This window comes from Melitaea cinxia, chromosome 9 (assembly GCF_905220565.1).
Source record: "Melitaea cinxia chromosome 9, ilMelCinx1.1, whole genome shotgun sequence".
NCBI lineage: Eukaryota > Metazoa > Arthropoda > Insecta > Lepidoptera > Nymphalidae > Melitaea > Melitaea cinxia.
Window position 1 is genome coordinate 10094152 of NC_059402.1, and position 13880 is coordinate 10108031.

Below are 13880 nucleotides of genomic sequence, written 5' to 3' on the forward strand. Positions count from 1 at the left end.
TTATTCTTTGTTTATCACTATTTACTTACATTTGTAACTAAACTTTAGTAACATAACTCTGTCCAATAAGTTAATTGTATTTTGCTATTCAATCATTGGTAAATAACCAAACATCCCTTGACAATTCCTTTGTTACCAAATCATATAAATACTCATGTATCTCAAATATTCGACACATTCAATCTCCGATTCTAGCTTCATAACGTTGTTCTTTTTAATATACCACTGTATCATTTAACCTCTAAGTTGTGCTAATAAAGTAATAGTTTTTAAAAAGACATTTTTAGGTTTCGTTGATCACGTAACACTCTCTTCTTTCGTAAAGTAATTACTAAATAATAATTGAACAATTATTATTATAGGAAATGTGTACCTGTAAAAAACACAAGAAAGATTACTACTTTAGGTTGGGCTTCCAGTAATTTAATATTTTTATTAATTTTTCTTTTTTTTTGTTTGCAGTAATGACTGAATATCCAATCGAATTATGGAGAAACAACATGAACAAAACGGTATGCAATTTAAATTATCGAAGCAATATCACAAAAATTAAAGTTTTCTTACTTCTTTGTAATATTTTTAGACTCCAAAATTTTTTTTAAATTACATTTTTCATGTCATTGTATGAAATAAAAAACGTTTCAAGTCGTATGCTTTCCTCATAAGCAACATTAACTTTCACGCTTTTGTTACATAATATAAATAACCGTACTAAAGAACAATCAATTGCAGAAAAAAAGGGCTTACTAATATAATTTTATAGAACGTAATCCGATATGTGTAACATGATATGATGATGATGAAAGGTCCCGACGAGTAAAATAGCGATCTTGAAAAAGGTTTAAATAATTAGCTCAAAAAAGACGACATTTTGAGAATATTTTTTTTCCATTATCTGATAAATAATTTTGACGACGCGTTGGCGCAAAGGTTTTAATGGCCGGCTGATATGCTATGGTTCGATTGCTGATAATGTAGATGTGGTTTTAAATCCCCATGAAACACATCTTTCTAGGGACCATTGAACGTTTTAGCGTTTAATTTCTGTTATTTAATATCCTTAAGTACTTACAAAAACATTTAAATACTTTCAATTCGTTTCATTTCGTCGGATGGAGAAAACATGGAGCTTAATCAGTGCTACCGCGACGGTTTATAGCCTCAAGTTATAAAGATCTAAGAAGTACATACTCTTAGTCTCGAATAACACTACTTTAATGTAGATATTGTAAATTTTGGTTATAGTGATTCATAAATCCATCGCACTTTTTTGAAAATCTATCAAATCTGGGGGCACGGTAGTGCCCCCGCCAAGACGAAACAAAAAAAAAAAAAAAACGAAAAGCACTACCTATCTTTTCTCGAAGTGCTTCGTCGTTTTTTTTAACCCTCATAACTTGGGTTTGGATTATACCAGATAAACAAAATTCTGGGGATATGGTGTCAATAGCGAACTTATTAAACATATAAAGTTTCAATTGCATAGCTCTTATACTTTAGATTTTATTGATATCTAAAAAACCCCGATTTCGTCACTCACTGATGATCATCAAAATTCATAGAGTACTTCCTGAAGTCCCAGAAAGCTGAAATTTGGTATGTAAGCTAGTATTAGTACACAAACAACAAAAAAATTCTAAAACTTGACACTTTTACCCCCCAACCCCTTAAACTAGGAGATGGAAGTTTGTATGAGACTTCCGCAAATTTTGATGCTAGAGGTCTGAAAATTGATATAGGGACTCCTTGTTATTAATAATAATAATAAAATACATAAAAAATAAAAATCGGTTATTAGTTTATGTCGAAAATTTACATTTTGTAATTTTGGTATTTAAATTTTGGCGGAGGTCACCGTTTGCATATCAGTTTAACATAAAATCAAAAACAGCGTGCTTAAACCGAATATTGTGAAGATTGGATGATATTTATGGTATAAAATGTGTCGGAGGTAAAATGCAGCTATAATATTGTCATAAGCAACTTACAAAAAGAAGTGAAATCCCACCAAAAACATTTTCATGTAAAATGTTGCCAAGACGAGATCATATGGCTCGCACTGTCAAAAAGTTATCAGATCTCATGTAGAGCCAAGCTTCTAACTCTACACGCCCTAACTCTACAAACCCTAACTTTACAAACTCTACACCTTAGTCAAAATATGTGGCTTGGCCGTTTCGTACTGCCGGCTGCCGATGTTGTAGATGACGACTTTCCTGTCTCATTTATATATATATTCTCTTTTTATTTTTATTTGTATTATATGTATATCAATTATTCTTCTTCTTTTTATTTTTTCTTCAATAGAACTATTGTATAACAGAAAAGTAATAAACAGTGAATACATTTTTCACCTTACGCCCACGTGACGGTAGCGAAACGGCCAAGCCACATATTTTGACTAAGGTGTAGAGTTTGTGAAGTTAGGGTTTGTAGAGTTAGGGCGTGTAGAGTTAGAAGCTTGGCTCTACATGAGATCTGATAACTTTTTGACAGTGCGAGCCATATGATCTCGTCTTGGCAACATTTTACATGAAAATGTTTTTGGTGGGATTATTTTAATCAATGAAGTACTAAAAGACAACTTAAATTTATCTTTTTTTCAGTTCTTCAACAAATGTCAAAGTTTAAATTTGACAAACCTATCAAAGTCTCAGTTATATTGGAAGAAATGGAACCTGATGAATTAAATGCTTCTTTAGATAAAATAACTAGTCATACCATTCCTAGTGCTTTGACGACAACATCAAATATAATAGAAAGAGAATTACCGGATAGATCCTCAAAAAGTTTTTCAGATGTTGTTTGTGGTATAATAGAAAACAATATACGTAACATGGAATATGACAAATATTGTAGAACTAGACAGCAAGTACCTACCATTATTAATGATGAAAACAACAATGATTGTGACAGTAGACAGGAAAAAACATTGCAAAATGTATTTAATGATAATGGTCAAAATTTGGAATTTCCAGTAAATATTCCTAAAAGAAGGAATATTTTGAAAATGTTAGATTCAGTATCGTATAATATAATACAAGTTTGGGAATGTTATCGCACTACTAAGCCATTTGAATACAAAAACAATCATTGCGATCAGGAAACAGCTATTAGGAAATTTATAAAATACAAATATTATTGTTTTAATTGTTCCCACTTAGCTGTTACCTCAATAATAATACCAAATGAAGACAATCAGAATTTCATTGAAAAATTTATAAATCGCACAGTAATACTTGCACATGGTATGTATTTGTCCCAAATAACACGAAAATTTATATTGGAAACTATTAAAGATATGATAAGCTGGTCTAAGCATGCTATGCAGAATAAAATAAACTTAGAACGTAATGTTCAAAATCAAAAATCGATGGAATCTTCTAAAAACAACGTTGATAAGATTTGTATTTTCTCCACTGGAACTGAAGACAGAAAATTATCTATCAGTATTGCACCTGAATTACTGAAGAAACATGTAAATTGTGAAATAGCGGAAGATGCGCATAAACATAAGCAACGAAAAGAAAGTAATAGAGATCAAAGAATTATTTTGGCAGAGAATGCTGACAACTTCCATAAAAAAATTCATTCAAAAAATTTGTCAATAAGTACATTAAGCGAACCACAAGAAAATTTATCTAATACTGTCTTATTAGGCAATGAATTACAAACAATTAACTTACTGACTGATGATGTTAATGATCAAAATCCAAATGCAATATCAAGATCATCAATTTCTCGAGATAGTGGCTTTGTAAGTCCCGTATATAGACCACCTTCAAGAGATCCAAAGGTAAACAGGTCATTTCATGTTATCTAATATATAAAATTCTCGTGTCACGGTGTTTGTAGTTAAACTCCTCCGAAACGGCTAGACCGATTCTCATGAAATTTTGTGTGCATATCGGTCAGGTCTGAGAATCGAACAACATCTATTTTATATCCCCCTGAATGTTAAAGGTAGTCCACCCCTATTTTTTTATTTTAATTTTTAGATAAATTGTTTATTTTTTATTTTATTATGATTTGGCGTTGAAAAATATATACAACCCTAAATTTTCCCCTTCTACGACCAACCTCTATTTTTTAATTAAATAACGTTTAGCGGCAAGAAAACGTTTGCCGAATAAATAGATTTACTAGTAAAATTTATTATAAAATATTTGCTAATAATTTTGACATCAAATTTTTATTTCAAAACGTCAAATTTAAGTAAAATGATATTGTACTTCTGTACTTCTTTTTTATACATACAACTAGGTCGGCGAATAATCGTAAGAGTCACCTGATGGTAAGCGATTACTATAGCTTATAAGTCACCTATAACACCAGAACCATCGCAAGCGCGCTGCCGACCCTACCTACCACTCACCATATGAAAACAATACTGCATGAAAACTTTTGTCCTTCATGTTAAATAATGTATTTTTTTTAGACTAGTGCACAGGATGAAATCAACACTCATGTAGCTCAAACACTATGCTGTGGAAATACAGAATCCCCAAATGATGCACTTGTTATCGTCGCTTCGTGCAGGGTTTGCTCCATCAAAACACGTAGAATGTGCGTTGGATGTGCTAAAGAATACTATTGTAGCAAAGAATGTCAGGTAATGGTTCTATTTTCAATGTTTTTACTTGTATTGATAATAAAAGAGAATAAAAAAATTACAATATGATTAACATAAATATACTTAGAATATGATTGTTATAAATGTATTTTAAGAATATACACAATTTCATTTTATGTTAAAAGCATAAATTATTAATGAATAATTGATTTGTATGTTGCACTATCACTACATAATATAAAACAAAGTCGCTTACCGCTGTCTGTATGCTTAGATCTTTAAAACTACGCAACACAATATTATGTGATGCGGTTTTCTTTAGTAAATAGAGTAATTACAGAGGAAGTTTTATATGTATAATACAAGCATAAATAGATTAACACTGACTAGTTTTAGAGGTTTCTAATGTGATGTCATACATAGTCATATTTCTTTGCGCTTACATTACTAATATTTATTTTATATTTTGTATCAGCATTGCACCCGGGCGAAGCCGGGGCAGGTCGCTAGTAACTTATAATTTGTGATTGTTTCAGAGAAAAGACTGGCCCAGACACAGGACACAGTGTCGGTAGCAGCAGTTTATAATCGATAATTTAGTACTAAAGCTATATTTTTGATTTATAAATTTACATAAATTGTAATTCGATGTGCTATTTAAAAAAAATGTAATTTAGTAAAATACTTGTAGCAGTCAAGATGCCCAAATATTATAAGAGATTTCAGTAACACTTTACTTGAACATTCATCTAATAAAAAGTGTTTTTGCTCGCAAACGATAAAACCCGACTTCAATTACATCGACAAGTAATAATACAACGTAAGTAGACGAAAAAAATGAACAAAGACACTAGTCGTCACTACGATTTTCGAGGGTTTCCCTCGTTTTCTCTGGGATTTCATCATCAGATCCTGGTTTCCTTATCATGGTACTACACTTGGGGTATCTCCTTTTTAACAAAAAAAGAATTATCAAAATCGGTTCATAAACGACGAAGTTATCCCCGAACATACATAAAAAAATATATGCGGTCGAATTGAGTAACCTCCTCCTTTTTTGAAGTCGGTTAATAATGCGTACACCTATTCGTTTCACATATGATAGTTATTATTATGTGTCAAGCTTGTACGTTATTGTTATTGATTTGCGTAGGTAATTTAAAAAAAAACTGAAAAGTTCAAGCTAATACGTAAAAATAATATATACATAGTGTATAAACTTAACTGAATATCTAATTTCATATCTATCTTATATGTAGATATATAAGAGATTTCCATCTATATATTGACTCATTACGATATCTCTGGAACCATAAGGCGTAAAGACTTGAAATTTGGTAGGAATATTCCTTTTGCCGAGTAGAGGTCAGCTAAGAACGGATTTTAAGAAATTCCACCCACAAGAGGGGGTTGCGGGGCGTTAACAATGGTAAATTCCCGTTTTTAAACTATGGCTCCTATCGCCTCCGAATTTAGTAAGAATATCCTATATATGATTTAGAAATGATCAATGAGCAGATTATATGATAATTCATCCCCAAGAAGGCGGGGGTGGGCGTTAACAATGAGAATTTTAAATGTATGTAACTCCGAAACTACTGAGCCGCGATGTAAGTCGACATTACGCACGTACCACGACGAGTACATGGCAGTGCGTAAAAACTTGTTCTGAATGATTTGAAGCTTATGGATGAGCGTCGGCTTCACATGAGCGAAGACAGTGCACGCGTAGGTCATAATACGCAGGCCCTTGTATAATGTCGTCTTATTTCTAAGACACATTTTACTCCTCCCGCATAGCAGAGTATGCAATCGACCTAGGACGGGCTTTGAACGTAAGTTTATTGTCGAGTATGACGCCTAGATACTTTGTTTCCTTTAGCCAAGAAATCGGAGTGCCGAATAGGGTTATGGTCCCGGGTCGACCTTTCGTCCAGAAGACTCACTTGGTATATTTAACAAAGTGCACTCTTACTGCACTCTTTTCGGGATTTACTTCGATTTTCCATTTCCTAAACCACTCGCCGAGGGCGATGGCCGCGGATTGGAGTCGAGAAGTTATAGGCCTCGACGGAGATGGCGGTCGTGTAGATGCCAGCCGTGTCATCGGCGAATAGGGCCAGCTTGGTAGCTTTATTTATCAATACCGCCGGGAGCTGGGCCTTTTATAACAAAATTGGTTGGGACACTATTCACTCGACATAATACATATTATGACTTTAATAATCAAACAGTTTTCAAGCATTAATAAATTAAAATAATTATTTCCGACCACGTGTTTTTCTTAAATACGCGGTTTCGTATATATATGTTGTAATTTAAACAAATCTGTATTTATACAAAAAAAATAAAAAATTTGGAGTGTCTGTTTGTAATATTAAAATAACCGCTTTTTAATAAATGCATAGGGATGAATACACCGTACATATACCAAAATATATTTTTACCTGTAGTATGTAACCTACTACACATATGATAAGATTGGCGAGCCCTCACATAGTTCTGTAAGTAGATTCCTCCTCACTGATATGTGACGGTATGGATTTTCTATATAATAAATATCGAGAGACCTAAAAAATGAAATATTGAATTTAGTACATATATTTTAATTTAAAATAAAAGATTTATTTACTTAATTTTTTTAATAAATTATTTTCTGTTTTTCTACTAACAATTGTAGAACAAATCTGAAAACACTCAATGCAACACTTACTTCCCGCTTCAAATCCATATTTATTTATGCACAAAATACACTTTCAGTTATGTAGAATAAGTTATCACACTAATCACTTACATTACGCGATATTTTCATAAATGAAATGGGTTTCTGCCACCCTAATATAACGCAGTTAACTTTTTTGCTAACAAGATATGCCCACTAAATACTCTCCTAAGGATAATATAGGCTAGAAACGATATAGGCTATGCACTATCTAATTTATAACAAAAAATAAAATTGGAGTGTCTGTTTGTAATATTAAAATAACCGCTTTTTAATAAATGCATAGGGATGAATACACCGTTCATATACCAAAATATATTTTTTTTTAGAATTTTTGTCTGTCTGTCTGTTTGTTTATTCCGGCTAATCTCTGAAACGGCTGGAACGATTTTAACGGGACTTTCACTGATAGACAGCTGATTTAATAAAAGTAACTTAGGCTACTTTTATTTTAGAAATCTATTTATTCAATGACTCTGCGAACTGAACTGAACTTTTTCGTTAAATTCCACGTGGATGAAGTCGAGGGCACAACTAGTGATAAATAAGGTGCTTCCGTACTCGTCATGGTCCAGAACCTGTACTATCTGGGACACGGTTCTTTACGTGCTAACACAATTTTTATAGCTCCAAGTTGTCCGAAATTAACTTTTCATTTTGTTATGTTGTAAATCAAATTTGACAAAATTATTTGCTACTGATTAACAAAATCATCCCTTCTCAATGTACATTCGTTTTTATATTGTGTTGGGAAAAAAGGTTTCCTCGTATTTGATACACAAACAGATTCAAGACTTTTTTCAAGTTTAATTACATTTAGCGATTCAAACGACTCGTCATTGACAACTGATTTATTTTATATAACATGCCAGACATATACTACAACAACAATAAAAACAACAATACACTTTATTGTACACCGAAACAGAAATAATACATACAGAGACGACTCATCCTAAAGAGCGCTGGTGCAGTGCACTCCGACGAAAATTACATATTTAAGATTTTAAATCTATATTTGAAATTGAAATTTAATAATTGTGTTTGCTCGCAAACGAAAAAAAACACCGACTTCAATTACATCGACGAGTAATACAACGTAGATCGACGAAAAAATAGTCAAGTAACTACGCGTTATCAAAGATTAATCAAAAAGTAGTTATCAGATCTCGATAAAATTTATATGTGACCACATGATAAACATCAGCTTTCGATTAAATTAAAAATTATCAAAATCGCTACACCCAGTAAAAAGTTATTGCGGATTTTCGAGAGTTTCCCTCGATTTCTCCGGGATCCCATCATCAGATCCTGGTTTTCTTATCATGGTACCAAACTAGGGACCCTTCCAACAAAAAAAGAATTATCAAAATCGGTACATCCAGTAGAAAGTTTGCAGTATAATACAACGTAGGTCGACGAAAAAAGCGTCAAGTAAAAACGCATTATTAGATATAACTCGAAAAGCAGTTGTTAGATCTCAAATAAATTTAAATGGGACCAATTGACACACACCACCTTTCGATTAAAAAAAAAATTGTCGAAATCGGTCCACCCGGTCAAAAGTTCTGATGTACATAAAAATACATTAAAAAAAATACAGACGAATTGAGAACCTCCTCCTTTTTTGGAAGTTGGTTAAAAAAAACAATAACGACTTACAAGCTTTTATACGTTTATTAAAGTTTAAACAAAATCAGTTACAAAAATAAAAGAGTTAACCAGAGGCGGCTCGTCCTAAAGATCGCTAGTACAGTGCACTCCCACTCAGGCTAGTTTGTTATTACAAAAAAAATTCCATGTATGCCTTAAATTTGGATGTTTGGGAAACTTGCAAAAATTAATATAAAACATTATGGGCGAAGTTAACACTAAGTAATTGTAGTAAAATGTGTTAATACTCGTAAGTATTGTATTATATTTAATTTAATGCAATTTTATTATAAAAATATGTATATTAAAATTAAGTCGCAATATTATATTATAAATAAATCAGAATTAGCCTAGTCTGGAGTTCCAATTAAGCGCGACATGCATGGACGAAATGAATTTTCTGTCCAAATAAAATAAATGTAATACAATTTAATTAGCTCTAACCAAAAAATGTTACGAGTCGCCTCTGAATACATATCAGATTGATTTTAACAAAGTATCATTAGGTACAAAGGGCGGCCTGATCGCTAAAAAGCGATCTCTTCCAGGCAACCTAGGGGCAGAGGAGATGGTATTGTGTCGGTGTAGATGTACAAATTGTAATATACCATTTAAAGTGAAACAAAAGTGTAAATACATTTACATAAACACATACATATACACATATAAACACATACATACAATACATACACATACATTCATACATACATACCTACATTTATTCATACGTACATACATATAATTTTATTCACGTTGAATATCAAGAAAATGCTGCCTGACAGCCTTTTAAATAATAGTGTTTTCTCGCAAACGAAAAAAACCGATTTCAATTACATCGACAAGTAATACAACATAAGTAAACGAAAAAACTGTAGTGCTGTCCTCACACAGCTCAGCTTTAGTGTCATTGTAATGATAAAAGTCGCTCTAAATTTTCATTGGGTGAAACCCCATTTTTGCAATATTGGTACACGCCTACGACTGCGATAAATATTAAGTGGAATTCAAATATCAGCCATTATCAAATTTTGTAACTTTTAAAGGACATCTCGTTTTATGCTTCGTGATAACAACGCCCACTCTGTGTGATGTCATGAACATCATTTAGATACATGTATCTGAATACACTAATGGGGAGAAAAACTAGCTTTTTATCACGACAGGTGGCGCAAAATCGACTGTACCTTTTATGGCAGTATCAGCTGTCAAATCGTATGGGTTTTTGCAATTATTTCAGCTTAGTTCTGCTATTTTACTTTAAAATGCCTCAATGTAGTGCGTTAAACTGCAAAAACAGAGGAGTACATTTATTTCCTAAGGAAAGTAAGCGCAGAAAACAATGGGAATCGGCGTTACGTATTATAAACTTTAAGGCAAGTAATACTGCACGATTGTGTGCTGCACATTTCACAGAAGAGGATTATTATGGCAAAAGCAAATATACAGGTGATCCAACACAGTTATTCTATGCAATTCAATCAATACCCGTAACTGACAAATACTCAGATGCAAAAGTATATTATGATTTATCATTTTAGGTAATGAACCACTCGCCAAATTTCTTAAAAAGACTGCTGTTCCATCGGTTTTCTGCTTTACTAAGGTAAAACCAGAAAATCCAGCTGCCCTTGAACGACAGCATCGTTTTGAGAGAAGATGTATAAAGAAACTATTTCAAGAATCACATACTAGTGTCACTATAGAAACTGAAAGAGACCTTACACTGGCAATAGGTCGTGAAGAAGAAGTGAACAATGAAACCACTTCAGCAGCATGTTCACATAGTGCACCTGAATTTGATACAAAAACTACTCAAGTTGACCATGAACACACATATGGGTCTATTAATAGGAATAAGAATAATGATACCTTTATTAAGTTTTACACAGGATTTGAATCATATAAAAAATTTCAGTTAGTGTACTCAACTCTGAGCCCAATGGTTCACAAAATTAGGTATTATGGCAGCTCTGTGATAAATCTGAGTGCAGAAGATCAGTTTTTTTTAACATTGATGAAATTAAGACAAAACAAATGTAATTTTGAACTTAGTATGTTTTTTAATGTCAGTCAAAGTACTGTATCAAATATTTTTATCACATGGGTAAACTTTATTTATCAATTGTGGATAAAATTAGATATTTGGCCCAGAAAAGAATTAGTCCAATATTATATGCCCAGAAGTTTCAAAAATTATGATTCAACTCTCAGAGTAATATTAGATGGAACCGAAATAAAAGTTCAAAAACCAAAGAACCCAAAGTCTCAGCAAGCATCTTGGAGTAGCTACAAACATGCAAACACATTGAAAATATTAGTTGGGGCAACACCCGGTGGGCTTCTATCATATTGCTCCCAAGCTTATGCAGGATCAATAAGTGACCGGCAGGCAGTGGAACGAAGCGAACTTCTTAAAAAATGCGAAAGCGGCGATAGTATATTGGCTGACAGAGGTTTCACTATACAGGACATGTTTGCAGACAAAAATGTGTCTGTTAAGATTCCAACATTTTTGAAAGGAAAATCTCAGTTGCCTGGCCTGACAGTAATAAAAGATAGAGAACTGGCAAATAAAAGGGTTCATATAGAAAGAATTATAGGGTTAACAAAAACATACAAAATTTTAAAAAATGAACTAGACCATAGCTATGTTCCAATAGCAAGTAAAATCTTTTTTATATGTTTTATGTGCTGTAATTTTAGGGAAAGTATTATGAATAATATTAAATAAAATTCTACATTTGGACTGATTTTTTTATGAATTGTAAATAGTCTTTATGTAAGTGTTTATTTATAATAGCAGGTTCTAAGCTATGTACCTTAAAGGTTATCAAATTAATTAACATTTCATTGCTAACAAAATCGTACAACATTTTAAAAAATTAACTAGACCATAGCTATGTTCCAATAGCAAGTAAAATCTTTTTTATATGTTTTATGTGCTGTCATTTTAGTGAAAGTATTATGAATAATATTAAATAAAATTCTACATTTGGACTGATTTTTTTATGAATTTATGTAAGTGTTTATTTATAATAGCAGGTTCTAAGCTATGTACCTTAAAGGTTATCAAATTAATTAACATTTCATTGTTAACAAAATCGTACAACATTTTAAAAAATTAACTAGACCATAGCTATGTTCCAATAGCAAGTAAAATCTTTTTTATATGTTTTATGTGCTGTAATTTTAGAGAAAGTATTATGAATAATATTAAATAAAATTCTACATTTTGACTCATTTTTTTATTATTTGTAAATAGTCTTTGTACAAGTATTTATTTATAATAGCAGGTTCTAAGCTATGTACATAAAAGTTAATCAAATTAATTAACATTTCATTAATAAATTGATCATCTCTGTTAATAAACACTACCTGCAAGTCCTCAAAAGTATAAACAATAAAATTACAATATTGCCGACCTGAACAATATAATTGTCCTTGTATCTGAGCATAATAAGGATGTTTCTTTTTCAAAAGAAACTGCCCATTACATCTCTCTAAATAAGGCACACTGACATCAGTTATTTTACAATTTCTTGCAGTATATGGACACTTGACTTCAATGATAGTGTCTTCTCCCAATAAGCCATCTGGTGAAGCAGCAAGAAAGGGATATTCAGAGGAAATAAACAATCCACATGCTTGTACTGACAGTCCGTAGGTGGCCTCATATTTCGCAATAGCAATTGTTTCATGAATCTTACCATGAACCATTGCTCGAGTATGCACAGTCTTTGGTGCTAAAATTTTTTGCAATAAACTTTTAGTGCAAGTTTTACTGTGGCACACTACATAAAACATGCTAGCAGTAATCCTGCATGATCTCATTTCATGCCACTCGGCAGAGGCATTTTGAGCTCTGGTATTCTTCTCCAACGCTTGAATTTTTTCATTTGTGACATTTTTCAACAGGAGCTTTTCAAGCAAATTATCTTGTGGAGTCTTTGCTAAATATGGGTAGTGATCCCATTCAATCCCATGTGGATTTGCAGGTTCATATGTCTGCAGTAGAGGCATTGAGCTTTCACCATACCCAATGACCAAATTCCGCACATAATGTGGATAATTTTCCATTACGTCACTCTCATTTAGGGGCTTAAAATTACAGGATTTTAACCTCTTGCTTGGTAAATTATGAGCTGCTATGGGAGAGTTATAAAAAACTTTACTTGGTCTATTAAATGTCATTAGTTTTTCAGTACATGATTGATGCAGTTTAATTGATTTCTTGTGCACCATTTCATGTATACCAAACAACAATACAGAGACATGTTTGCAACTTGCTTGAGTACCACTTCCTGCAGCACAATCACAATGGCATTCTTCTATTACTCCATCTTTGCTTAACTTTACGTCAACCACATATGCAACTTTCTTCATACTGGCTTTACACTGTCCTCGCACGTATGTGTAATTGCCTTCGTTGGAAAAACGGGCAGTCACAAGATGACGAGATTCGTAAAGGAGCAACCCTTTAGGCTGGGTACTATATCTGTAAAAAATAATCATAATTAATATAACAAAATTTCTCGTCAAATAAGTACTTATTTTTCTATTTATAAATTAATTTATGTGGGCAAAACTGTCTCCTGTACATTTAGTCTATACTAATATTATAAATGGGAAAACTTTTCTGTTATTTTATTTGACTGTTCACACTCAACCGCAGTACAAATCTTCCTGAAATATAGCACATATATAGATCCTCGAGATGTACTAAGCCCAAAGGATACTTTTTATCTCATAAAAGCACGTTGTTAAGCACCAGTTTAAAAAAATAGTCTTTGGTATCTCTACAACACATCACAGCTAAACAAACCTTAGCTTGAACAAAACTTAATCTTTCCAGAGAATTCTTCCCAAAGAAAATTCCCAGAGGATTATTAAAAAACCGAAACAAACACGGACGAAGTCGCGGACCGGTGCCCA

General features: G+C 32.4%; 2 protein-coding genes across 2 annotated transcripts; both read left to right on the forward strand.

The window, feature by feature from the left end:
* Positions 1-2983: 2983 nt before the first annotated feature.
* On the forward strand, positions 2984-5357 carry LOC123656462. The gene is made up of 3 exons (XM_045592140.1): positions 2984-3796; positions 4439-4612; positions 5110-5357. The coding sequence occupies exons 1-3, from the start codon at positions 3011-3013 to the stop codon at positions 5146-5148; spliced, it is 999 nt and encodes a 332-aa protein (XP_045448096.1). The 5' UTR covers positions 2984-3010; the 3' UTR covers positions 5149-5357.
* A 4714-nt stretch (positions 5358-10071) lies between these two features.
* Positions 10072-11694, forward strand: LOC123656352. Its single transcript, XM_045592046.1, has 2 exons — positions 10072-10394; positions 10487-11694. The coding sequence occupies exons 1-2, from the start codon at positions 10079-10081 to the stop codon at positions 11677-11679; spliced, it is 1509 nt and encodes a 502-aa protein (XP_045448002.1). The 5' UTR covers positions 10072-10078; the 3' UTR covers positions 11680-11694.
* Positions 11695-13880: the final 2186 nt, after the last annotated feature.

Excerpts from the sequence above, each read along its gene's own strand:
- LOC123656462 (XM_045592140.1), top strand. The coding sequence starts at position 3,011 with ATGTTAGATTCAGTATCGTATAATATAATACAAGTTTGGGAATGTTAT. Across the intron at positions 3,797-4,438 it reads CACCTTCAAGAGATCCAAAG|ACTAGTGCACAGGATGAAAT; the intron begins GTAAACAGGTCA and ends TATTTTTTTTAG. Across the intron at positions 4,613-5,109 it reads ATTGTAGCAAAGAATGTCAG|AGAAAAGACTGGCCCAGACA; the intron begins GTAATGGTTCTA and ends TGATTGTTTCAG.
- LOC123656352 (XM_045592046.1), top strand. The coding sequence starts at position 10,079 with ATGGGGAGAAAAACTAGCTTTTTATCACGACAGGTGGCGCAAAATCGA. Across the intron at positions 10,395-10,486 it reads TGGCAAAAGCAAATATACAG|GTAATGAACCACTCGCCAAA; the intron begins GTGATCCAACAC and ends TTATCATTTTAG.